Genomic DNA, 27,197 nt, shown 5'->3' on the forward strand with positions numbered 1-27,197 from the left:
TAGCAGCGTCGCGGTTCAGAGCGTTCTCAAGTCCTCGCTGGCTTTCGGTACTATTGAGCAGCAGCCAGCCGGGCTGGACGTGGCATTGAGAGTAACGCCGGATATTAGAATAAAAAAACCCAACAACAAACAACCCACAAAACAAAACACCCAAGCGTTTAAGTGACCTGTACTCATTAAAAACCAGAGCACTCGTTTTTACTGCGCTTTGTCACAGGCATGACAGAGCAAGGATTGCCTTTATTTGATTGGAAACACCACTGTACATTTAGCATCACCAAACTCAAGCGTGGATAACCAAAGTGTGGCTTTCCTGTTGAGAGCCTGGAGCTCTTCTGTAGCATTCCCATCAAAGGCCAAAGTTGTTCATCTTTCACCCTTTGGTATGGGTTGACGCTGTAGGGATGAGCTTGATCTCTTTCTGAAGCTGCTCTTTGTTTGGTTTTTTTTTGTGTTGGGTGATTTATTTTACAGATATTATGGTTTTCCTCCAATAAATATTGGTATCTTGCTGCTAGCTTCTAGCCTAGACTAGAAATAGTCAAACATTCAACACACATGGTGCCATTCAGCAGATGACACAGGGTGAAGCAGTCATGCTTACATAGTCTCATGAGGATCTAAGCAATATCTTTATTATGTTCAGCCTCAAAAGGAAAACTAATGATTAACTTCATACCACATTTATTTTTAGATAGCACTGCAGAATGCACATCACCTTACACACACAAAGATGACACAGGCCTGCCCCAAGGAGCTTGCAACTCAACTTTGACAAACACCACAAAAAATTTCTGTGAATAGGAGGAGGTGGGGGAGACTAATGCTGTCAGGTTAAGAAGAGGAGATTTATCTGAAAAAAAAAAGGATTGTCCCAGGACTAAGAAGCAAGTGGCAGAGGCTCGGGGCACAAGGAAGTGACAAGCAGCAGTAGGAAGGATGACAATATGGAACTCAGGACATGATAAAACAGATTGCACAGGGACAGGCTCAGCAGCACAGGCAGGAAAACAAGGACATGTAGGGTTTATAATTAACATGTAAGAATGCAGCTACATAACACATCGTTTTTTCAGCTATTCCAAAGAAGATAACATTGTGAAATATAAATCCAAAGTGGCTTTTTTTTTATTATTTAAAAGAAACTGTCCCTTCCCACCAGGAATCCTACTCTAGGACTAGTTTCCATTATGAATACTTTGCACTTCTGAACTGGGAAGTAGGGGGTATCAAAAGCTCTGCATAAATATAAAAAACCCAAAGTAACAATATTTGTATTTTTAAAGATTCATTCTTTTTACCCTACAGTATCTGATTTCTATTTTGTGGCACATTTTCCAAATTCATCAGCCTGTCAAGAGGGAAACCTCCTAATATAAAACATAATGAGATTTTAAATAAGACAGTAAATTACCAGAACTGCAATTTTGCTTTGTAAACAGAGCATGAAGAGGCCGGGCTCTGTTGTGGGAGTTAAAACATTTCAATGGCTGTAGCAGCCTTACAGTTAAGTTGGAGTTCTCAGCAAGACTTAATTTTTTTGCATACATCTGTGCTGAGTTTCATCATCTCGAAGATCCAGATACTCTGCAACAGTAACTGAATATAAGTGTTCTACTATGCAAAACATAGATTTTTCTCTGCTATAAAGACTGTCAATGGGGCTTAGGTACTGACAGATTAGTGGAAAGAAAAACCTGTCATCCCCTCCCCATTCTTTAATTTTTAAACTTTTTATTTTAATGCAGATGCATATCAAATGCATGCAAGAGTCTGCAGAGGCCAGAAGCAGTGCTTCAAGAAGGTGCAATCACCTTCACAGAGCAACACCCTTGTCTCTGAGAGCTCCTACAAACAGAAAGTATTCACAGGTCAGGTTTCTGCTCCATTATTTTCAGTTAGGGATGGAGCTTCTATAGCTGCAATGAGGTCTTTCCCATGACCTACCTCCTTGTACTTCTTACACAGATAAGGCATAAAACAAAAGAACCTACCAATTCTAGCATTCAGGAATTATGAAAGCAGTTAAGCACTTTAAATTGTGCTTATATGGACATGACTCTATACAGTTCAGTAGCCTGTTTATTTTTCCACAAGGTAGCTTGTGCACAAGAGCAGTGCATCAGGAAATTTCTTGGTCCTCCAACACCTGGCTAGAATGCAGCAATGCTGTTTTCCAAATGTAAATAATCTACCATTACATTTCTATATGCATCAAAGAAAGAGGCAAACTGCCCACACAATCATGTCTAACAGGACCATCCCAACAGTGTTTGTTTCTGCACTGTGCAAGATATTCAAGAGGCTGAAGCCAGAATACTCTTCTGGGCGTCTCACTTCCACAGGAGGTGCAGCCTTTAAACAGTTATGCCACAATCCGTAGAGTATTTGCACATCTTGCGTGCAGATAATTTTTCAATGGACAAGTTTAAGACTAATTTTAAAATTCATTTGGCTCACAACTGTCAGAGTAAATTAAGCCCCACAAGATCAGACCAGTGTCCCACCTCACCCAGCATGTATTTTCTCCACCTTTGACCAACTTCTAAGAGACAGCATGTAGAAGTTATCTGTCCTTGGCATAGCTTTCTTATTTACAGCAACTTAAAATCTCCCTGAGTTAGTGAATGCATCAGACCATTGTTTAACCAGCCCCTTAAAAAAGTTATATTTTTGTTCCCCGCTATGTTCTGCAGCAATGAACCTCACAGTTTGACTTAGTGCTGCAAGAGAAAGCACTCCTCTTTGTCTCTTCAACCCCCAAAACCTAAAACTTCATTGTCTACCCTCTATTCCTGGTGACTGAAAGCCAAAGGCACACTTTAACTCTCAAGCTGCAAACAGAGCCCAAAACTGTGACTTGAAGGCATGAGCTCTCTTCCTCACAGCTGACCAGCAGCTTCTGAACACCATGGCACATCAGCAAAGACAGTATGGACATATATCCATTTTATCAGGTGAAACTGGGCTAGATGATATTCCTAGTAAAAGAGCAGGAATGGGGATTTGCAGGTGGGAGGTAGTTGGCAGGAATAAAAGGGCATTTTGTTCAATTTAGCTGCATATACTTCAAAGACAGCAGCACCTCCACTGCTACTTCATGAAAATATCACTCTGCATCCCATCATTTTGCAAAGACATATCAGGAATTCAAGAGACAAAAAAGTGAAAACTATTATGTTCAGTGTTCTGAAACTGAAGTGGCAGTAATGCTGAGTTTGCACCTTGACAGCTTCCAACAGCTGCCTCTATTTTGAGATACTGTGAATCTGAGGACTGTGGCTCAGACACTCTCCTGTCTGAGCCCTTACTAAAAGAAAAAAAACCTAGTCTGTCACTATCATGTCACAAGTAGAACGGGAGTAGGAATCTTAAAATATTTAGGAGTAGTTATAGTGATATGAAATGCAGAAATCTGCAGAAAGCCCTCTGGGAATCTAAGCAAGCTTTGCTGCTGCTGGTGGGGTTCTGAGTATGTACTTGAGAAAATTCCAGCTGAACAGGAAAATTAATCAAACCTCTGCCCCCTTAATTATTGCTTAACACGAAAGAAAAAATGGGCAGGTCACTAAATCATCACCAAAGCCAGACACCAACAAAAGCCAAAGAGTTCTAGAAGACTGAAGTGTTGACAGCAGGCAATAAGGCTGTCTTAGAATAAGCACATTTAATAAAGGCAACATATTAAAAAAAAAAATAATCCACAAACGTGTAAAATACTCAAGTGGCAAGTCGATTCAAAATGAGACCAAAGGTACCATGGAGTGCAGCAGGACCTGAAGTGCCCGCAGGAGGCAGTGACTCGAGATGGCGCTGCGGTCCCGCAAAGTCACACCCCGCGGTGTCACCCCAGTGCCACCAGCGAGGGGCTCCGCAGGGCTTCCCGCGGTCCTGCCAAGCCCCAGTGCCAGAGGTCACAGCTTGTTCTTTAGGGAAGGTGAAGGCCTGGCTGGGCTGAGCATCCCCATGCTTTAGGGCACCAGCAGAGGAGTTACTGCTCAGTTGTGCTCTGTTGTTTCTGAACCCCAGCTCAGACTTAAGAGGACAGTGGTTGAGTCTTGTACTTTTCTGACCAGGCAAAGTAGTTGACTGACTTACCCCTTGCCAGGCTTTGCTGTAATGCAAGAGTTGGCAGTTCAGAAAGCACCAACACTACAACTTCATTATTTTATTTCTCCCTCCAACCTTCCCACAGCTGGTAGCTCAGCCCAGCACTGGTGCTGCTGCACACCCAGTGGTGATGTTGTTCATCTTCAGTGCTGCACAGTCCTGCTCTGAGCAGGTCCAACTGGTGTAATGGTTAACACTAATCACAAGGCTACAGAGACTGAGCCACTGACCTCAAGAACATTAAGGGCAGAAAGGTCAACTTCAGACAAGACTTAGGAAAGCAACCATAAAAATAAGCAGGTTAAGAATTCCCTTTATATTCCCTTTGTGGTGAACAGGCCTGGGCCACCTTTAGCCACATGTATTGCTCTTAAAGTCAGCTTCATCATACAATCAATCAGCATGTTCTCTGTCCAGACAGAGCACTGGCATCATACAAGGCTCTTAATACAGCCAGACTGGCAGCTTTTGGTCAGTCACTGTAACCTGGTGTTCAGCAGCTTGGGGGCTATTGTCAGAACAACGTAAATAAGCTATGGCTACAGTAAGAATTACATCACCACATCACCCTGCTGTATGTCTGAAGGATCCAGTTACCAGACACAAAGGAGTGTTCTGCACTCTTGATTCTTTTCAACAGCAAGTCAGCATGACACATGAACACCAAGGCATTTGGAGCCCCAGAACTCAACTTCAAGAAGGTTCTCTACCTTACCAAATACATGCTGCTGCTCCCCCCCCACAGGGTCATGTCAGAGGGAAGAAGAGGCAAAAGGCAACAAGTCTCAAAGCACTTCATTGGTAAACATGATCCAATTCCTATCTCAGAGGTTCCAGGACTGCAGACAGTTTAAAACACATACAGGTGGTTTGTAGGCTGTGAAGAAGAATTCCAGGCATTTGAAGGCTTGGTCCAGGACCAAGCAGTCTACTAGGCTCTTCATTGCAGTGTGGAAGGCAGATCCATTGCTCACAGTCTGTGTCATTTGCAGTAATAAGAGGTTTGAGAGCTGTCAGTGCTAGCAGCCAACACTTAGCAATACACTGAAGCTGTGCTCATATATGTAGGAATAAAATCCCCTTCCCTGTCTTGGAAACAGGCTGGGATATATCTGGATAGACAGTTAAAATCACTGGGTCCAGCTATATATCAAGCTGAAAGACCATTATATGAAGCCTCAGGGAGGGAGAAGAGTGCAGCTTGCATCTGAGACCATATCAGCCAAGGGTGGGGGGAGAGGAGGTGACAACAGACTTCAGTGTGTTACATTTTAAAAATAATTACGGTCTTTCTTCCCTCTATTCCTTCTTCCCCAATTTCCAATCGAGATACTCTGTCACTGGAGAGTGTGATCAGGGGATTATTTAAGACACAATAGCTGCATGGCCTTTATAAAAAGGAAGTGTCCCATGTTCTGGAGTAAGGAGTGGGAAGTCTCCTCCTGCCGTATATCTGAGGAAAGCTCAGTCACTATGTCCGGCCCTCACTCCTGTGATGAGCAAAGACTGGCAGAGCCAGGAGAGAAAAAGCCTGGCTTACACCACAGGTAGAACCCACAGATGTGGTAGGAACCTGTACAGGGGAGGTTCTACTTGAAGCAGCAGCTTAAACAAAGGCTTCCTCATTGGGAGTGCCGTTAATTTTGAAGAAAAGTTTGGCATCCTCCATCTTCTGTTTTCTTTCTCTCTCCAGCTTGCGCCTGTAGCAGACCAGGTAGATTGGAAGGCAGAAACCCAGGAGGCTCACACCAAGCAAGCCAACGTTCACCTGCAGGAAGAAAGACAAAACAAAATTAGGCAGGCTCAGAAGATGACAAGCCAGTCACGTATGCTGAAATGTCAGAACCCTACCCACGTCACTCAGCTGTGGGCAAACCAGGAGACGCCCTGCTCAGTGTGTGTTGGCAACAACCTCCCCTGTAGTTATATTTACAGTCCTGTGTCCAGAGCACCAAGTGTATAAGGTAAATGCTGTCAGAGTTCCACAGAACAGGCAGGGCTGTTTAAGCTGCAGTTCTTTTAAGTCAAGTTGGCTGACTGGGGTGGGCACCAACCTAAAAACCAGGACTCTCCCCAGGATCACCCATGTCACAATTTTGTTGACCTACCCAGGCAGCCTGTCATCAAGACACCACATTAGCCCCACCCTCAACAGCCACTTGGCTTTTCAGACATCATAAGGAATCCCAAATTTACTGGTAATCAGAGCTAATAGTTCTCAAGGAAACCAAGTATTTCTACTGCATTTTGAGGTCCACATAGATTATTCACTCACTTGTTACCTATTTACTCACACACTTTTACTGACAGATTTTGACTTGCCACAGAAACTGTTTGCAGAAAACACTCCTGCAGCCTTCTCACTTTCTCCCTTCCTCCCTTTCCATGTACCAGTATGAAGTTTAATGGCTTTCCCTCCAAAGGGATCATCACTTACACAGGGAAGGGTCTCCTGGACAGAACCAAGGCAAAGCAGACTAAGGAACATGTAAAATCCCAGCTGTTTTTAACCTTGGTCCATATACAGGACTCCTTTTGCTTCCAAAGAAGTGAGACAAAGATCATCTTAACCACCAAGAACTTCACATTAAATTTAAGAACTTGCCCAAAGAGGGTCTCCTTCCAAAGGTCCTGTCAGTGCCATAAAAAGAGGCTGCTGCAGAAGGGCAAAAAGGGCACTGATCAGCGACTGCAATCCTGTCAAGCTGCCAAACTGAGTAGAGGGATATCTGTCAACAGAGAAAGCAACAGCATTATTACATATCACCTTGACTGTTTACATCACCCAGATCAGATTACCTTCCCACTCCATGTAACAGAGCACAGTCCCAGGAGAGGCATAATATGAAGAACTTCCCTCTCCTGGACTTAGGCATAACAACCCCCTGTTACAGAACATTTAGCTATACCCAGTGTGCACAGTGCTCTCTGGAGCAGTGTGCAGGTGGGGACAAGACCAGAACCTTCCTGTCCAGGATATTCTCATCCTAAGCTCTCAAACTTAGGAATTAACAGATCCAGCACTTGTTTTGTTTTACAGCTACACTTAGACAGGTGGAAGGTGGAAGTGCTTATAAAACCACTGATCCTATTGCAAAGGCAGAAGAGTGTTGATATTTACAAGTTCAAAGCAGAGCCACTTTATCCTGATGACAGCATTTGCGGCTGAGCAATCATTTTCATCCGGTCATAACAATTTGCTCCCTTTAGAACTGAGTGAAACCTGCATAACAGGTTAGTGTGTTTTCCTTTTTAGAGGACAAGTCTAATCCTATGTCAAACTAAATACTGTTGACTGGAAAGTGCTGAATATCAGATCCTACTAATGGAAAAATAAATTTCAGAAAAGGTCCAGCATCTTTCTCGGCCTATGACTGAGCATGGCTGTTTAAAAAAGGTCACACTAAACTAAGCTTGGAAAGAAAGAAGTGTATCAAAATCTTCAAATATTCAAAGAATTTACAAAGCAAAAATGCTTCAATTCCAGGAAGGTCCAGAGAACTGCAGTGGTCAAACAGGATTAGTTTACAAGCAATACGGTATGTACAGCAACAGGCATTTACCTTGTCTAAGACAAAAATCTTTTGCTTTTAGCTGCCAGGGAATCAAAAGTTTATGCATTTTTGAAGCAGTCTTAGATGGGTTTTCTAGTCTGGATTCCCTAGGCACTGGGGACCAAAACCTTTGAAGGAGTCTGTGAAGCTGTGAAGTCTCCATCTGTGGAGATATTAAGACCCAATTGGAAGCAGTCCTGGGCAACCTGCTCTAGCTGGCCCTGCTTGAGCATGAGGGTTGGACTAGGTGGTCTCAAGAGGTCCCTTTCCACTGACTTTGTGATTCACTGAAAAATAACATTTTCTTTCTGTTCTTCTGTCCAGCAGCTCAGGACAGCCAGGCAGATCTGTTCTCAAAACAAAAAACTACTTAGTATGGAAGAGGATTTAGATTCAGCTATTGACAATTTCAGTAAGTTGGAAACAGGATGGATGATCTGTGCTGGGAAGGGGAGTAGGCATCTCTAATCTTAAACAGTGCTTTACCAATGTCATTTCAGAGCAGGCCATTAGCAATGTATTCATTTATGTTAATGTTTCACCTGGACACAAGAACATAGCTACTCATTAGAAGATAAAAAAGCCTTAGTTTTTACTGTATAACCTTAATGTCAATAGCCCAGTCTCACCCAAGGCCCACATATAGCTGTACCTGCCTCACTGCAGTAGCTACACCAAAGGGGTTGACTGTTTCTAAACAAGGAAAGCATCAAAGACTTCACTCCAGCTACTGTTGTATTCAGGAGAAATAAATGGCATCATTACTCCCTTCTGACCGTGAAGACTTCACTTCCTGACCTCCCTCTCACCTGGACAGCTTACCATCCCAAGCCAGTTTACCTGGCCAGCCACATATAAATAAGCAGAAACTTACACAGCTGCATAGAGGCCTCCCACAGCTGAGTGGATGAATCCTCTCACAATTGTGTGCAAAATGAAGGAAAGAATCTGGAAAGAGAAGCAAAAAAAATGTCACATACTAGATTACCATCTAGGTGTGTGAGACCCCAGCATCCAACCTCTCCTAAAAGCTGTTTTCTTTTCTAGCACAAAGCCAGGATTGAGAAACCCAGAACCAAAACCTGAAAGATCAGCACAAGGGGAGGAATTTATATTTGTCTAAAAGCACTGTTCTTCCTTACTTTGCAAAGGCTAACATGTAGTACCTCCTGAGGTTAACCACACAAGACCTAACCCATTTGTAGAAGGCACTGCTGCAAGGACATGACCCCAGCAACTTGTGGGCAGGGTCACAATGCTTTTTCACTGCATTTATGGTCCATTTAGTTAATTTTGCACAAGTTATAGCTGACAATATGCAATTATGAGCAAACTATGTCTGTTTGCCTACGTCATTAAGCCACATTTAAGTGTAGCATAAAATGACTGAACTCCTTCACCAGAAACAGGCGGTGCCACTAAATAAATATTTAACAGGTTTATAACCCCTCGGGTACCATTGGGCACAGTATTTAGTGCAGAAATAACCCTCTATGTATCAGTGTCATGCTGCTTACAGCAAAATTTCTGACCAGCAGCAGCTTAAATCAAGTCCAGGCTAAATGCACAGGCACTGCTGAAAGGATCTTGGTAGGAAAGTATTTGTTATAACAGTTAGATGCAGAGATTTCTCAGGGTGAATAAATTGTGGATCAACTGTGATATTTTAAGTAGAGCTGCTTCTTTATGTTCTCTTGAGAGATGTAAACTGTGTGGTAATATTTGTTTTAGCTCTAAGACTGGGCTTCCCAATGCAGTACATGGAAGCCTCTCAGCAGTGCCAGAAAGCTCTCCTGCACCCAGCTGGTTCTGCTGGCTTGCAGGACCTTCTGGTACTGTCCTGCCTGTTATTCTGCCAGGACCCAGGCTGCCAGCTTCTCCAGCACACCCACCCATTTTTCCCATTCACCTGCAAAGGTAGGCTAGGAATAAGACAGGTGATTCCAAATCCAACCAGCAGGACATTTGTGAATGCAAAGGCATTGGTGGCATTGATGACTTTCTGGATCTGACGATCACGCTTTTTCTTTTTCTTGTCACTTCTGGAAGGACAGCAAAACTTATGTTACAAAAACCACTTCCAGCAGCTACTGGAACTCACAGATTCTCCACAGATCATATGAACCCTATCTAAACCAGTTTGGCTAGAGGTCTGCCTAGGGAGGTGGTGGGATCTCCCCAGCAGTGGAAGCTGAGGAACATCTGGGCAATTATTTCAGTGCCATTACTCTTACTGTTAGGCTAGAAGGGATGTCTGAGCCTCCCCTGCTACAACTTAAATTTGCTCTTCTTGACTGATCTCCTCTGCAATTATCAGGTCTTCCTTCAGGCTTTCTTTTCTATACTGAAGAGCCAATATTCTTTTCAGTCTTTCATCACAGAACACATTATGTGGAGCAGAGGGGGCCTGCTACGTGGCTGCATGTCCCGTGGGGTGCACACTACGCACTGCTCAGCGTTGCTCTCCTCGTTGTCTTCTGAGCCATCATCACATTCTTTCATTCTCCAGTCCATGATGTACCCGATCACAGGCGCTGTCAGCAAGCACAGCAGCTGCAATACCCCAAAAATGGAAGTGTAGAGAGCCACTGCAAGAAAGAACAAAAAAAACCCCACACATTTTTAAATAAGTCATCAGTCCAAATGATACCATAGCAGCAACAGAAAAAACAGACAAAAGAAACTCTCTTCAATTCATCACATATCTCATTAAGAGCCCAGACTCCATGTACTCACAGGCAGGGCTGAAGGAGCTGGGATACCAAAGCCCCACAACATCATTTAGCCTCCCTGAAGCACTCTTCAGAGTGGACATATTGGATGCACTTGCTTCAATCATTCTGATCCTGCAGTGTTCTCTGAGCACGCAGGGCTCCAAAATTGGGACCCAGCAAGTGCTTAGTGCCAGTGAGGTTTATTCTGACTAGGACCAACAGCAACAGATCCTGCACAGCCAACCCTGCTCTAGTAATTTCCTCTCCTGCCTTGCTGGGAGCCACAGCTACACCTTCTCCAGCTAGAAAGCTTCAGCAAGGACAAACCAGGCTGGGAAAGTGAAGACTAACCCATTTTGTGCTGGATGGACAAGGTTGGAGGCAAGAGGAGTGGAGATTAGCAGGAGAAAAAAAATAAAATAAAAAAATCACAGCATCTGAGAGTAGTCATTAAAAACCTCACACTGAGGAAAATCCCCCATGTGTTAAAGATGGGAGAAACATCTACACGGCTTGCTAAAAGAAAGCTGATGCCAGCAGACTTAAGAGAGTGTCCCTTCCTGCTACTGAACAGTTCCCCCACCCTACAATGCTTTTTCCACTTCCTCTCTGCAGCCCACGTGATGGATGTGGAGGCATCTCACAGCAGAGCTGGTGAGTCACAGTGTGCCACAGCTCTGAAATAAAGATGTAATTCTGAAACTGCCCATCTCAGCACAGAGTGCTTACAGCACTGTAAGCAAAACAACCAAGAAGGATTTTACTTTCTCCCTCCCAATGCATTTCTGAGTCTGACCAACACAGTACAGACAGAATTAACTTGGTAATGGAGAGAAGTTTCCAACAAGCCTCTCCTGTACTGTTACTGCAAAGTCCAGCAGAGCTGCCTTGCTGTGCCCTGGGGTGGCACCTGATAATACTTTCCTGGCTCCAGTTGCTGGCAAGAGAGCCAAGAGGAACTTCCAACTCCAACCTCACATTCGTGCCCCCATTCCCTCCACAAAGCAAGTCCTGAAGTGGCCCCACATCACATCTCATTATAGCAACTGCTGTAGCCCAGACAGGTGGCATCAGCCTCTACAGACATTTCTGGAGCCAATTTGCTCCTCTGGTCATTTTTTAATAGGGGGTAAAAAGCAAGCCATGCTGTCATGTTTTGCCTCTTCATGCTATTCTGAGCACTTAATGTTGGGCTTTAAACAGCAGGAGAAGCAGCCAACTTGAAGCAGGGAATGAAATTTATATGGTCAGCAGGAAAAGAGAAGGAAAAAGGAGCTGCTACAAAAGGGAACCTCCTCCATTTATCTACCACCTTAAAAAACACATTCTTTGCTGAGGAGAAAAAAGGAAACACCTCCTAGCAAATACCATCAGAAGCAGATATGAAAGAAGTAGATAGAAAAAACCCTATGGGCTTAACATATCACATCCACTGTTCTACATGTCTTTCCCTCAAAACTATCCTGAGCAAGCACTTCACACAGCTGAGTTTTCCATCCCACCCTGATTCTACCCAAGGACTCAAAGCATTGCAAGATTTGAAAGCAAGGTGGCAATTTATGGAAGATGGAGCCAAATTTCAAGTTCTAGACACTACTCTTTCCTGCCTTCCTACAATGCAAATTAGAGTCATTTACAGAGTTACTAAACTCCTTAGCTTCTCCCCCACCTTTTGGGGGCTTTCAGAAGAGAAGTAGCCACAGGCTGACTGCTTTTTCCACCTCTAAATTTCACAACAGGTCTAAGTCCCCATAATCTGCAGAGGAATCCAGGGGAGCTGCATCCCATCCTCTCCTGATCCACAGATTGCAGTTCTAGAAAGCTGCACCCATCTTGGAACTGCTCTTGCAGGCTGACACTGCTGCGACCAGACAATACCACTGGGTTTGCTGATGCCATGGAAACACCGAGACAGCGGAGTGCACTGCGAGCCCAGGCTACATTCAGGAGGAGGAGGAAAATAGGAAGAAATCTCAAAGGTGGCACAGAAAAAAAAAAAAAAATTATATACCCAAGAGGCACAAATCTCTCTTTTAACATGAAGTTTGAGCTAAAAGGAACTGGCAGCATATAAAGCTAATATTCATTCTAAAATACCAGGGCGGGGAGGGAAAAAATGAAAGAGAAATAACTAGAGCAAGCCAAAGTAAAAGGAAAAAAAAAACTGTGAAAGAGTTACAAGGTAAGCAAAAAACTAAGCTGTGCTGGGAAAGGTAGGCAGTGTGAAGTTTGTCCTGTTTACTGTTTAATGTCTAAATTGGCTCTTGAGCCAGGAGATAAAGAGCTCAATGCTGCAGGCTGTCAAAGGCTCAAGGAACAAAGCAACTCAGAGAATGCCAGGGCACTTGGAGTTTCCTTCCCTCCCCCAGAGCTCACTCCTATTTTCAGAGGAGTGCCTCTTGATTTATCAGCTTCATGCAATCCAGATTTAACAAGTTCAAACTGGATCTTACTACAAAGGACAAAAAAAAAAAAAAAAAGTCTTGTTTTGCAATCCTGGGTATTTTCAACAACAGTAAACTAATGTACTCTTCCCTGATTGCTCCATGTACTGAATCACTGAATCAGAGCTATAAATACAGAGGAGTCCAGAGCAGTGAGCACCCCCAAACCTCTCCAGCACACTCCAGGCTGCACAAAACAGCACAAAACAGCTATGACTTCATTTCTCCCACCCCCAGTTGCTGGGCTGAGACACCTTGTCCAATCATTAGTCATGAGAGTCAGCTGCTCTGGGCTTTGTGCTTGCATAGGACAAGCAAAGCAAATACCTGATGAAATAGGTTTTACAGTTACAAGAAGAAAGTTATCACAAATCCATCCTAGGAGGATACTTTAAGCAACCCATCCAGGGAAATAACATGGAACTGTATTTAACAGACACAGGGCTAAAATTAGCTTGACATTTAAGCCTCTACCTTACTCCCTTACTGCCCCTCTGTCCCAGGCTAGTTCCAGCCCTCAGCTAGACCCTACCAGCAGCTCTCAGCTGTACTGGGACACCACTCTTTGCCATACACAGGGTATCTGCTGAGTAATCGGGCTCACTGACCTCTTGCAAGAACCAAGTCTGAATCAGGTCCCAGTTCCAAGGAAGCAGATAAAAGTCTTCAGGTCACCCTACCTTGATCTTCATCTCCAGACAGAAACTGAAGGATGGTGTTCATGGCTCCCATGTAGAAGATGAGTCGCAGCTGAGTGACACACATGGTGATAAGGCTGAGCAACAAGATAGGGCTGAAGACACTCTTCATGAAGGATGGAGTAGCTGCAGAAGGAAGAGTGGAATGTCTGGAAAAGGCAACATACCCTCAGAAACACAAAAGGGGCTTTGGCCTGGGGGTTAGCACATCTCCTGGCTAGTCACTGCAACACTGGGTGCCACTGGCAGCTCCAAAAATCTCTCAGTTAGCAACTACCTGGTGCCTTAAGAGGCTTCAATAATGAACAGCTATAGATTCAGGGAGTTTGGCTACCAGTAACTGAGGCAAAACAGCAGGAAAGAAGGCTCACCTAATTTTGTGTTACAGCAAAAGGAAGCTTTGAACCATTTGCTTTGGCCATCCCCCTGATTAATAAAGGCTTGGTCATGATGTCATCCTGAGAACAGTGACCAAGTGCTCTGTCCTCCCACAGCCTTACCAGTTACCCAGGCTGTTCTCCCCACCACTAGCAACACCCTACAGTGTATTTAGGCAAGTATACAAGGACAAGATTCCTTATAAAACTGAACTTTAAACAGTGGTGGCTGGTATGTGGCAACACACAGCTCACCATCTCACAAACAGATCTGGAGCAGAGAGGCCACCAGCCTCCTGCCAACACAAGCATCCCTGGGGCACTCATGGAACCACACCTGCATTGTCAGGCTGGCACTTCACTTCTAGGTCCACAGTAGACAGACACAGCTTGTTGTTCTCTTGCAAGGCTGTCGGCTCCTTGGGGCCCTTCATTGAGCTCCCCACACTGAGACGGCGCCCCACAGTTGTTACTTGCTTATAAAACTGCTTCCCAGTGATTTTGTGGTCAAATCCCAGCCAGCTGAACTTTATTTTCACCCTGTTGGGCAGTAAAGAGCATGACAGCTGCAACACAGGGTGGGGAATCAGAGGCAGCAAAGTTGCAGAAGTCAGAAAGGCTACGTGGGGGTTCAAGGCACTAGTTTCCACCTACAAACCCATAAATGGTCTGGATCCAGAGCACAGAGAGGTGCTTTCCCTGGGCCAATTTGGCACAGGATAATAAAGAAATACTTATGAAGGAAAATGATCTGTCAATACTCATAATTCCTACACTTTGGAAAAGTTCAACTTTCACCAGCCAAGACATAATGGTAATGGCAGAAATAAATCCTCAACCCAAGAAGGAATGGCAGCAATAAACAACATGCAAGGGAGTTCCCTGTCCATGCCTCTAAATCAGCCATCCCAGCACTTTCTAGAGGATTAAGAATGGGATTAGCCCTCAAGGCCAGTCTAGCACACTTACGAATAGTCCATGTCTTCTGGTCCTGGGAAAGGCTCCAGTGGCCAGTTGAAGAAACAGTTGAGGAAAACAAGTCCTGCACAGCTTGCCCAGACAAGCAGAATAAGGATGAAGGAGACCCCAAAGTCATATATAACCTGGAAACCACAAGACAATATCGTTTTGGCTATAAGAGCAGAAACATACTTCAATATTCTTTGAATGAGGTCTGAAAGGGAGCTGTGGGAAAGAAAAATGCTCTACATTGAAAATGGGTTTAACTCAAGTGGCAACAAAGAACAGTTCTGTGACACGCAGGCTTGGAAAGAGATGTATATCCACATCTTTTATAGCAACAACAGGACCTCCAGCTGGAACAGCATGCAGCTCTATTTATTGCAGATGATTGCCAAAGGACTTCATCTAGGACCTTCTCCTTAAAAATCCAGCAGGAACTTCCCAAACTACTTGAGACTAGCTTACCTTTACTGTACCCCTCCCTTATCTGTTATGAAACACCTCAGGTTCAGAACCACTAGTGATCTACCAAAGCAGCCAAACTGCCCATCTCTTCTGTGCCTTCAGTGCTGTTTGCTAACTCTGAACTCTGTTCAACCACCTGTGACAACCACACAGATTAGAGAGTATTTTAATGCATGTGTATATTTAGAATTTTAAAAGGCAACCTTTCATAAAAAAGATCCTCAGCTCTTCACTTTTACTTAACACCTTTAAAATTTTACTTAACACCTTTACATTGGAAACAAACTGTTCTCTTTGCAGTATTTGTTGAGTTCCTGAGGCAGTCAACTTGGGAAGTCTTTAGCAGTAGGGAACTGAATTTGCACACCTCTAAAAGAGTGCTGTATCAAACAGTCCTCCTTTCTTGCCACATCATAGCTAAATGGTGCAAAATTCCAGCACAACACCACCAGTCATGAGTCACAATCCCAGTCTCACCTTGATTCCTGGAAAAGTCACAGCAGAGGAAGCATAGGAGCCAATCATCAGAGCAATGAACGTGGAACGAAGGTCACCAAACATGTTGGGCAGCTGGGGAAACAAAAATTGGTTGAAATTTGCTGCTGCCAAGGCAAAGGAAAAAAAAGGGTTGGAAACTGTTTAGAAGATCTTGGCATTTAGGATTAAGACTCCTGGATACCAGAAGCTGAACCAGCCAGTTTTATTCAAGAATGACTTATCTCTTCAGGATATTGCTCTGCAGGTTGCATTGGTGTCTCCAGTGTCAGGAAACATCCAAGCCAAGATTTATGTGACACTGCTCCCTTTCACACTGACAGCATACTTTGCATTGGTTCCCTTTAGCACAGAAGTGTTTAATCCAGACTCTGTGCTTTCTACAGGAATTCCTTACTCCATGTCTGTTGCCACCACCTCCTTTCCACTCCAAAAAATACATGCCCAAGCTCTCTACATACCACTCTTTTTGGTCCAGTTAAGACACAGGCTGTGGTAGCTGCACAGTTTTTAACACACCCTGCAACACCTTGAACTGCCAGGTTTGTTTATGCACCCATGGTCAGCACCCAAATCTTTGCAGTACACCAGAAAATTCCTGTTGTAACAAGAAGGAACAGAGACAAATTGTGTTGCTGTTTGCATTTCCATTTTTAGCTAGGTCCCTGGCTCCTGACTCTGTACAAGAGGGACTAAAACTGGTAATTTGTCCTTCAGGTGGATGGCTCAGATGCCCAAGCACACTAGCTTGGAGCTGGCTGCAGGAAGGCAATCACGAACACTGAGATAATCCAGGACTTTTTTCCCTACAAAGCTGCTGAACTCTGCAGGAAGCAGCAGTCAACAGCACCTCACATTGCTAATCCTGCCACCCACCCCACTTTGCTGCTGGGCTCCTTTCAGGTGTGATGGCATTGCCAAGAACAGACCAGGCTGGTTCTGCAAGGATCTGTTGGGAAAGCAGAGGGACAGCTCAAAGCAGCCACTTCTGCTACAGCAACAGCAAAAGCATTCGCAGGCTGGATCTCCAGCCCCTGCTTCCACTCAGGACCCAAAAGAAGAGTGGAGCAGGAAGAAAGAGCTGCAAAACCTTCCTAATCCCTTGGGGAACAAGGAAATTTTTCTAAACAGACAGAAGTGAACAAGTTTCCATCACTAACCAATGACTGCCTGCAAACTGGGAATTACAGGGAGAAGCTCTGAAGTTTACAGGCTGCAGAGCTCAGCTCCTGAAGCTGGTCAACAGGCAGAGATTCTGCTGCAGGCAGGCAAGCAGATTTCCCTCCCACCTCCTTTTTTGCATCACTTACTCCCCAAATTCACTTGCGCATCACTACCACGTCAGCCTCAGAGGGCCTCAAAGCAGGACACTGCGGGTGCCTTCTAGGACTGGAAGCATAACTGGCATTTTATCTGTTTAAAGATGCTACTGAGCAAAATGATTCAGAGACCATTAGGCAGAGGCCGAGCAAGCAAATGCTGTCATCACATTCCCCTTCCACTGCTGAAAAACAAATCCATCTTTCCCAGGAGCAGCATATAAGGCAAGCAAATCTGGCTTGTGTCACGGCAGGACCAGGGTGTTTACAACCCAAGTATTCCTGTGCAGGAACACTTGAGGATCCATCTGGCTGTTTATCACCTCCCTCTCTCACTGCAGAGCTTCCTATGCAGTGCAGTCTCCAGGTCCTCAGATAACCCCAGCCAGGGAACTGCAGCAAGGATGTGCCCAGCCTGGTGCTGCTGCTGTGGTGAACCCCGAGCTAGAGGCAGAGAACGCTGCACTGCTCTGCAGCCAGGATCCCCACACCCACCCCCCAGATCCCTGCATACGGGAGAGCTGCCAACGGGCTGCTTTCAGGAGCTGCAGACAGGAAATGGCAAAGGATCCAAAGGTCTGTTAGCAGGCACAAAAAAAAAAAAAAAAAAAAGAAAAAAAAAAACTCTTCTTGGAAGCAGTGGCCTAAATACGCACCCTAGAAAAAGGCATCTGCAGAATCCAGTATCTGCAGGTTGCAAAAAGGCAAGTCACCAGCACCAGGCAGGGCATTCATTTAATCACAAATACCCCAGACCTAAAATAATCTCCAGAAATTACAACAAACAGCTGCTCCTGCTGGGGAGCTCAGAGCAGGGCAAGAGCTCCACAAACACAGCTGCTTCTTGGCTTGGGCTGGTTTTCCCCAGAGCCTTAGATAGCACAAAAAGCCTTTTTCATACAGCAAACAAGCAACTCCCAGGTGGATCCTCCTGCTCTGAGGGCTACTGGAAACATAGAGCAGGCCTGAAAGCAAGCAGTTATGCCCAGAAAAACCCAAATAGTTATGCCCAGGAAAACCCAAATCTGCTTTTGCCTTGATGGGGACAGAAGTCCTAGAAAGGCTAGAGATTTCCTAAAAGCCTATTTGGCACCAAGCAAGCTGATAGATTAAAATAAATTGGACATAGGAGATTTAAGGTCTTACCCAATTCAATCAAAGCAGAAACTGCAAACACTGAGTACTGGGGAGGAAAAGAAATCTGAGACTACCTGGAGAGGCAGAGGAGAGGCAGTGGGAAATAGTAGTCTGTATCCCAACAAAAAACCTCTCAGACTGCAAGTGTCAGCACTGGCAATTCCTGTGCAGGTCTCATCTAGAAGACCAGCTACTAAAATAACACACTATTTATTAAGCCATTTTTCATGCTGTCTTTATAGGAGCACACATTGGAAAAAATGAACCAGAGAGAGAGAAAAAAAACAACCCAAGCCACAGAGCAAGTGGGCTTGTTGTTTTTCTGCCAAAAAGATCTGATCCTCATTCTGAGCTTATCCCTGCAGGCCTGGAGGGATTCCTGCACTAACTTCTGCCCTTTCTGGTATGATAGGGCCAGCTCCCCCAGCCTTGGTGACAGAAACTTACGCCTTCTGTTTAAAGGTCAGTAATACTCAATGTACTATTAACTTTATGTCCTGTCTCAAAGACCCTGCAACTTATTTTTGCTATACCATGACTGTTAAACTGATAAAACTAAACTGATAAAATAAAAACAATCTGCAAGTGGAAATTTTCATCTGCTTTACAGTGAATTTAAGACCTTTGATTTATATATATTTTTAAATATTTTTTTTCATCTTTTTCCTGGAGATGATCCATATACAAAGATACCACACTACCAAACCCAGTTTCCCTCCTCTGGCAAGTCCATGTAAAAAAGAGTGGAAAAAGTCAAGGAATTAAGGACTACTGAAGAACAGAACTTTTGTTCAAGCTAAGCTTCATTTTCCCTATCAGGAGTATATTTGCAAGTTACAGAGACACTAAAAATACTTTCTTCAGGAAAGCCTCAAACTGCCTGCTTTGTCCAAAGCGTATAGAAATTCCTGTTCCCATTCTCCAGCAAACAAAAGATCACAGAGCCCAAAGTTTTCCTAATATTTCCGAACAGAAAAGATTCCCTACACAGAGATGCCCCCCCCCTCAAGCTCCAATTAAAGGGTGCTGTTTGTGGCAGAAAATAAGAGCAAAGCAGCTGTAATTCTTTGAAAGGAAAACAGGACAGAAAACAATCTATAAAAGGCTCTTTGTGGTAATTTATCACACATGTTTATTTCTTTGCATGAAACAGCTTCAGAGCAGAACCAGCGCCAGATTCCTGCGTTGCTGTAAGAGCCACCAACACAGATCTGTTTCCATTTCCAATCTGCACTTACATTGGCCAAGACCAAGTCACGAGGCAGAAATCTCCCCTCTGCATTTTCACAACAGGCACAGTCTGACCTTGTTCCCAGAACTGGGAACAGCCCCACTTGCTTGCTCACTCCCCCTCCTCCCAAACCACAACACCAGGCACCCAGGAACAGCAGCTATGCTGCTTGCCATGTGCTTTCATGATCCCCTGGGGACTTGTTACTGAAAAAGGCTTTAAACCCAAGAGACAAAGCTTCACGGACTACTGTCCCAGGCTGTAATCCTCAGAGATCCCATTTATCCCTTGCAGAAGCACCAAGGATCCCCATCTCTTGCCCTGCCATCAAACCACACCATGCCCACACACGCAGGTGCCCTGGGAAGTTTCAACATCTCACAAAGCATATGAGGAGCATCCCAACCCCACACGATGCAGAGGCTCCTTCACAGCCACCCTGCCACCAAACAGCAGCAACTACATCCTGCCTGGGGTGGCAGAGGACCAGTTCATGCACCAGTGGGTCTGACCCATTTCCTGGAGGCACTTCGGGTCACTCGTAGCTGGCAGGAGAAGGAAGTCACCTTGCTATACGACTTGTGCATGCACGTGTGTGCTTGGCAGGCAGTGCCTGTGTCAGGCAGAACAAGCTTATTTGGCACTAGAAGTTGATTAGCACTCACCACCCCTCTGTAATGAACATCCTTAAAATTGTCTTGAGTCTCCCCTTCCAGCTTCAGCCTTTCCCAGGCACAATGCAGGAGCACTAGGCATGCAAATCAAACTGCCCAGAGGACCTGCCATGCCCATGTCCCTCCCCTGCCACACTCCATATCTCCATGGGCCACAAGTGGAAAGGGCCCAAAGGAAATCACCACATCACCAATGAACACCAAGCAAATTGACACACCAACCATGAGCACCCCAGCTTGCAGGCAAAACCATGCAGGGACACCCCAGCAAGGTGCTAATGAGCAAATTACACCCACTTTTAACAGCCACCACCACAGCTACACTACAGCGCAGAGGAAGATGTGCTCCCCTCACACTTCAGACTGTTTTCAATCCCACTCACATGCCTCAGGTATTAAATGCCTCTGTACGGCTTGACAGGGACCAGCTGAATTTGGATTTGACAAGTCAAAGCCACCTCAGGTCTTCACAAAACCCACAGCTGTCTGGAGAGGTTGGGCTCTCCCTCTGTGAACTCAAGACATCACTACTTGACTTGGTTCAGAGCTCTTCAAGGCCTGGATCTCTTGGAATATTCAACCTTTTTCCTGCAGCCGTACTTCCTCAGTGCTGCAGCACTGGCTCGCTAATTAGGGTGCTAATAAGTGACTTTTCTCATTTCCTCTGCTGCTAAAAGCCACAGTACAGCACATCCAGTATATTTCTGCCCTAGCCTTGCCCTTCCTCCTGTTATCACTAGTGGCTCTAAAATAATCTGTGACCCCTTAATAACCACCCAGAGAGACAATCACCGATGCTGGCAGCAGCAGGGTGAGAATCCTCTCCTCTCCCACAGCAGTCCTGATGTGCTCCTCTCTTCCTTGCTTTTATTTGAAGTCTGGCATGAGGACATTTGCCCCACAGTCCTTTGGGACCACAGCCAAGAGCCCTACATGTGAAGGGAAGCCTGACATCTGCACAGAGTTTTGAAAGCTTTGAATATATGAAAGCAACAGCAGCAAGATCACAGTAGACAGTGATCTGTGAACTCAGCCTCGGCCAAATTTAGGTCTCAGGAGTTCAGCCAGTGTATGAGCCTTGTCCTATTAGAGGTTACCTTAAAGAAAGTTTCACTTCAACAGCAAGTTCAAGGTCATGCAGTTCAAATCAAAGTTTTTAACCTCAGCTCAACAAACAGCAGTGCTTTTCTAACTGTTTTCTGGGAGGGTTTCCACCCAGCTGTTTCAGTCACACTGACAAGGATCAGGGTCATGAGGCAGAAAATAAAGCAGATAGTTGGAGGATGTTCTTGCTTCTGTCTCCAGGCAAAAAGAACCCCAAAATGTAGAGATCCATCTGACAACAGGTGACCAATGCTTGCAATAAAACCCACAAACTGAACAGACCTAAGTGGGATGTGCAGATGGAGCCAGGTGTATTCAACAACACAGCTTTTCCAAGGAAACCTGGAGGAACTCTTGCCCTTCCGAGAGGAAAAGCTTTTGTGCTCAAGAACTGTTTTCCTGGGGTTGAGATACAAACTGTTTTGCAGAAAACTTGTCATACCCAGCTGCAAGGATTTGTGCCCTGCTGCTTCTTCCTGCAACATGTCAATGCTAAACCCAGTGCAAACACATGTTCAGCCTGTGCCAGGTAGCTGAGCACTGCATGTACAGGCATATAACAATTTGAGTCCTTGACAAAAACACTTCCTTCCTCCCCCAGCCTTCTCCTTCACCTGAAATGGAAGGGGCAGGTAACAAAAAAAAAGAACTGGGGAAAAAAAGACAGAATAACCACCTAGTGCTCAGCCTTTCAGGTGAAAGAGTGACTGATCCTTTGTACCAAACAAAAACATGTGCTATTCAAGCCACAGGCAAAAGATCCACTTTGTTCTTTCCTGCTAGCCCAGCTCACAGCCACAGGAAGGAATTACAGAGCCAAGTAATAACTCTTCACTTACCGTAAGTGATGTGAAGGTCATGCACATCCCACCAAAGCCATTCAGAGCCAGTGCAATGAATATCAGCACAGACAGAGCTGCAACAATAAAAAACATCACCCTTAGCTTTTACTGGGGTGGAGAGGGAAAGGAGACAGAGCCCAGAGGGCTTTGAATCTGACACATATAAACCTCAGTAGATCAACACCCTCAGGACATGTCACACTGCAGCACCCATCTTCCCAGCCACAGAGGGGGAGGGCAAGGGCTGTATTCCAAGAGGGAGCTCAGGATGGGATCATCTCTCTCCAGAATGGATAGGTCTGTTTTCTCTGATGAACAGACTTGCTGTTGCAGCTTGTCTGAATGGGTCCTAAAAGGAAGATTTACTTGAAACAGCTGGCTTCAAAGTGTCCTCTCACCACCTAGTCTTGAGGAACAACCTCCATCTATCCCTAGTGAGAAAACCAACCACACATTGTGTGCCTCAACTGATCTCCCAACCCTGAAAAGCCAAGAACATGTTTGGAAGTGCTCCTTTATAGGATGTGGCCCAGCCCTAAAGCAAAGCTGAAAGACCTGGCTATCTCAGATGCTTGCCCACTCAGGGCTGTGAAACACCAGCCTTCCCCAGAGCCAGCAGATGCTTGGCTTTTGTCCTCAGCAAGACCCCAAGACAGCACAAGAGGTGTGACAGAGTATGCAGTGCCATTCACAACTGTCTGTTGCCCAAAGAACAAAACCCCACCCAGAGCCCCAAAGCCTTCCCAGCCCAGAAGAGAAATGGCCACTTACAGTCTGGGTTGCTGGCAGCATAAGCAATCATCACACAGGACACAGCAAAGCAGGCACTGAAAAGGAACCAAAACCATGAGTTTCTTACAGACAGCAAATTGCACATCCTTCTGTCTCCTCAGCACCTCATTAAGCAAGAACAGTATAATTTCTGTAAGAGGGAGGAAAGCTGACAATTTGGGAAGAAAAGCCCAGGGAAATACCCAAATATTAAAAAAAAAAAAACAACCACCAACCAACCTTGCAGAAGGGCTGAGGTAGCAACTTTTCCTCCCAATACTGACTTTTATTGGACCCAAATACCTTACTGGTTCTCCAGCACAGAGCTTTGCCAGCTCTCACCACGAGGTGACCAAAGGCAGCAGGAGCCTTTGCCCTGAGACCCATCTGTGGTCACAGCACTCACAGCCTTTACCTGCTCTTCTCTGGTAGGGTTTGAGTCAGAGACTTGCCCTTTTTTTGCCCACTCTGCCTACAGCCCAGTTTGATTTCTACTACCAGATTCACCAGTGCTGAGCTCCACTGTGCCCATCAAGTTCCTGCTCCCTCCATGCCATGATGGCAGCAGCTAACAACCTTGCAATTTGAGGCAGAAAGCAACACACCCCACATGGCAGAGAAGAGCCCTAGCAAAGGCAAGCAGGATGTGTTTATCCCCAAGTTAACTCCCCAGCTCGCAAGCAGTGATGTAACATCTTGGTTTTGTGCCTCTCAGGACACATAGCTCCCAGCTGAAGGAAAAAGCTAACCCTCCATGACTCACAAATGACTCCACTCTTCCTCCAGGCTCCATCTAGCCTGGGAGCAACACTGGAGAGCTGAAAGGTGGACATGGAGTCCCAGGCCCTTTCCTTATGGAGCAATTCATTGTGCTGGCTGAAATCATTCCAGCGCTGCTCCAGTGCATTGCCAGCAGCTCCCAGCACCATCCCTCATACAGTCCCTGAGGCTGCAAGGACCCCACAACAACCACAGCACCCAGACAGCACCCATTTGCCCCCAGCAACACAATTCCAGCCCTCAGCCCACCCAGGGAGCCCAAGACACTGACCTGCCAAGCAGCCGCAGCTTGCGAGGACCATACTTGTCCATGACAATCCCCAGGGGCAGGGTGATGGCACTGAGCAGGAAGGACCCAATGGTGAAGGCCAAGTTCAGCATCTCATCCTGGGCATTGCAGGAAGCCCATTTGTGCTCTGAATCTGTGCTGTTCTCATGTTTAGGGCTGCTGGTGATGTTTTCTACAGGGGATAAGAGAGGATTGTCATTGCAGTGTGCTAGGATGGGCCTGCAGAATTGCACAGGGAAGGGAAGAAAGAATCCCCACAAGCAGCACACCAGGCATACATCCCTCCACACTACATTTTGTATTATCATCAGTGAGGAACGAAGAAGGTAAAGAAGAGCAGCAGACAACCAAAGGAAAAACTCATGAGCTCAGCTGGGAGTAGGAAAAGAGATGCACAGGCACCCAGGGGGCAAGTACCCTAAGCAGCAGCAGGGTGACAACTTAAAAAGACAGAAATTCATTAATTTATAAAAACAACCATTACAGGGGACAGCAGAAGATCCTGAAGGGACTAATGCAAAAATAGGGTCCTCCTAATCCACAACTGGCATGTTCTCACAGATCCTTTGCCTAACTAAACTGGAAGCAATAACCACAGCCAAATCAGTTATTTTGGGACACTGGGCTGACAAGGGCTGGCACAGAGTGACAGCCTGCTCAAACGACAAGCTTCCTACTCCCACTGTGGGCATCAGGATGAGGGATGGCTTTGCAGCAGCCACCCTGCTTCCTGACTGCCCTGGCTCCAAAATATGCTTCCTGGATTTAACTACTCTGTCCCCAGGAGGGCTGGCAGCTCACCTGCCTTCTCCCTTTGTTAAGAGATTGATGCATCTAACTTCTGTCCCATAATTAACATTTTCTATTCTTTCCAAGTGGGTTTAGGCCATACAGATCAATGATATCTCCAGCTTTCTGTTCTTGTCCTTAGATGAGTAACTCTGCATGCAAACTCCCACGCTGAACAGAGCCCACGTTGTGTAACAGAGAAACAGTTGACCAAAAAAAAAAAAAAAACCAAAAAACAAGTTCCCTATTCTTTGCAGCAGCAGTTTTACTGCCTCATGTTAACTCTGCTCCTCTTACAAGCCCACCCCAAAGTGGCTTACAACCCCTCAAGCAAGCATGTGTGCCTTCAGACTTTCATTAACTCAGAGCTCTGGTGCACTCCACTCCTCCCAACTCTTATCTGACTTATAAGTAACCTTTACTGGTATGAAAAAGCACTTGTTTTTCTTACTGCTGCTGCAAGCTACTGACATAAAACACTCTCCTCCACATTTAATAATTGATCTGACAAAGTCTAATATTGAAGGAGGCACAGACAAAGTCACCTACATAACCATCTGCATGAAGGAAGACCAGTGATTCTCAATGAGCCCTGGTTAGTTAAGAGTTAATTAGCAGGAATCCCTCACACAAATGATTTCACATTCACTGCTCAGTGCAGCTTGTGGAGGGGATCCCCTTGTCTGCTCTTGCCCTTCCTGTGTCTCTGGAAATCACACAGCCCTGTCTTGCAACTCCTTCCCTTCTACCCAAGCCTCAGCACCATTATTGGTTTCACCCTGGTTCTCCTAGCTGGCCAAACCTCCCACCTCTGTGTCCATTGCAAGAAAATCACACTCCACCTTTCAGACACCAGGTATTAGCAGGAATTCAGACACTGACATAATATTTGAGGCTTAGGAGCTGTAGCACTCAGGGGAAGGCACACAGCATTTCTCTCCATTTACACTGCTCACACCAGCACCTTTACTAAACAGTCTCAAAATGCCTGTGGGCAGTGATGACTGCTTTTTCCTTTCCTTTGACATGTGCAAATAATTTGACCTGTTCTCCCCTCACCCTGCTTGTCATGGACAGCCAGAGTAAACAACAGATGTATCTCCAAATGGCCACATCTCCCATTAGCATCCCTTCTGCAGGGAGGACAGAACTCCAGCACACAAAGCTCCCAAGTCACATCCTTAGAAATCAGTCCTGGACAGACTTGGGACGCTTTCTGCAGTTTTCACACTACATCTTAATCTTTTTCATCCATCTTTCCCTCACAATCTCCTCTGGCTGTGTTCCAGGTTCTTAAACATTGACTCCTGGCAGTATCTCCATGAGGCAGGCAGAGGCATACAGCTTCACCCACAGCATCAAGGCTTTTTGGGCTCTCCACAGAGATAAATTCATAGGAAACAGATGTGGGTGAGAGGTTAAACTCAGGAAAACAAGAGAAAAAAAAAAAAAAAAGAAAAAGGAGTGACAAAGTAGTAGTGGTTTCCCTGTGTCAGCACTCTACAGAGAGCTCAGCTGTGGAGTGGAAGAAGGGTGGAGGGATGCAGACAGTGCAGTGACCTTAAAACTTCTGGCTGCATATGTTAAAAAGCCTGTCAGCTCTCCCCACGAAGAGATGTCAAGCCAGAAATATTTGGCATTTAAAGCTGGAGTAGACAAATTACTGTTAATGTATTGACATCTACAGTTGCAACATTACCCCAAGGAGCTGCTGCAGCACACACCAGCTCACAGACCTTCGGATGGCATGCAGGACAGGCAGCAACACCAGGAGGCAAAGAGGACACAGCTCAGAAAAAGCAAGGAAACTTGGCCCTCTCTGAAGGTTTGCAGCAGCCAGGAAGGCTGGGAACAGGGCACCAAGCTCAGTCCCTACTTGTCCCAACCACCTTATTTACAGCTGTTCACTGCCAGCTCCAAGGAGGGGCCAAGGCAACAGCGCGATGTGGAAATACAAATTGTTTGTGAAAATAGAAGCAGGCCCTGAGCAACAAGAGAAGATCCACTGAGGCGTTATGGAAATCGTTCAAGCAGCCCTTGGCACCCTGACATCTTCTGATCTTTTTTGAGCCACCTCCATAAATAGAACATTTTGGAGGGGCTGCAGGTACGTGCGACATGCACAGGGTCCAGCTGAGAGCCACCTCATCCATGTGCCAGCAGGACACCAGCAAAGGCAGCAAGTGGCAGCATCTGAGTGACATGCAGCTGAGAGGAGATTAATGGGCAGAGAACCTGCCTAACTACTCACCTCCCTAATGCACCTGGTTACAGCAAACAGCAGTTTCCCTAAATCACAGCTCAGATCCTGTTCCAGATCAGTGCACGCCACACTGCTGGAGAAAGTCTCCTACGTGCCTGGCTCCATCTGCAGCAGAGCTCTGGGGAAGGGCTGCCTGTGTGCCCACCCTAAATTCTCCTGCCAAGTCCATGTGCACAGG

The 27,197-nt window shown here is 45.5% G+C and overlaps 1 protein-coding gene and 1 long non-coding RNA gene across 3 annotated transcripts in view; one reads left to right on the top strand and one right to left on the bottom strand.

Annotated features, from left to right (window-relative positions):
- Positions 1-195: 195 nt before the first annotated feature.
- SLC43A2 (solute carrier family 43 member 2) overlaps positions 196-27,197 on the bottom strand; it is a 35,514-nt gene continuing 8,512 nt past the window's right edge. For both annotated transcript variants that reach the window (XM_071765592.1, XM_071765593.1), the window contains exons 3-14: positions 23,950-24,139; positions 22,899-22,954; positions 22,125-22,201; positions 15,803-15,895; positions 14,867-15,000; positions 14,235-14,437; positions 13,503-13,646; positions 10,114-10,252; positions 9,574-9,706; positions 8,539-8,612; positions 6,716-6,839; positions 196-5,878 (exon numbers count right to left, since the gene is read on the bottom strand). In XM_071765592.1, coding sequence (XP_071621693.1) covers positions 5,717-5,878; positions 6,716-6,839; positions 8,539-8,612; positions 9,574-9,706; positions 10,114-10,252; positions 13,503-13,646; positions 14,235-14,437; positions 14,867-15,000; positions 15,803-15,895; positions 22,125-22,201; positions 22,899-22,954; positions 23,950-24,139 — 1,529 coding nt within the window. In that variant the 3' untranslated portion in view covers positions 196-5,716. The remainder of the gene's footprint in view (positions 5,879-6,715; positions 6,840-8,538; positions 8,613-9,573; positions 9,707-10,113; positions 10,253-13,502; positions 13,647-14,234; positions 14,438-14,866; positions 15,001-15,802; positions 15,896-22,124; positions 22,202-22,898; positions 22,955-23,949; positions 24,140-27,197) is intronic.
- LOC139806231 (uncharacterized) lies at positions 12,217-13,976 on the top strand. Its single transcript, XR_011730191.1, has 2 exons — positions 12,217-12,560; positions 13,401-13,976. It is a non-coding gene; the product is annotated as an uncharacterized lncRNA (long non-coding RNA).

Source organism: Heliangelus exortis, chromosome 21 (genome assembly GCF_036169615.1).
Source record: "Heliangelus exortis chromosome 21, bHelExo1.hap1, whole genome shotgun sequence".
NCBI classification, from domain to species: Eukaryota; Metazoa; Chordata; class Aves; order Apodiformes; family Trochilidae; genus Heliangelus; species Heliangelus exortis.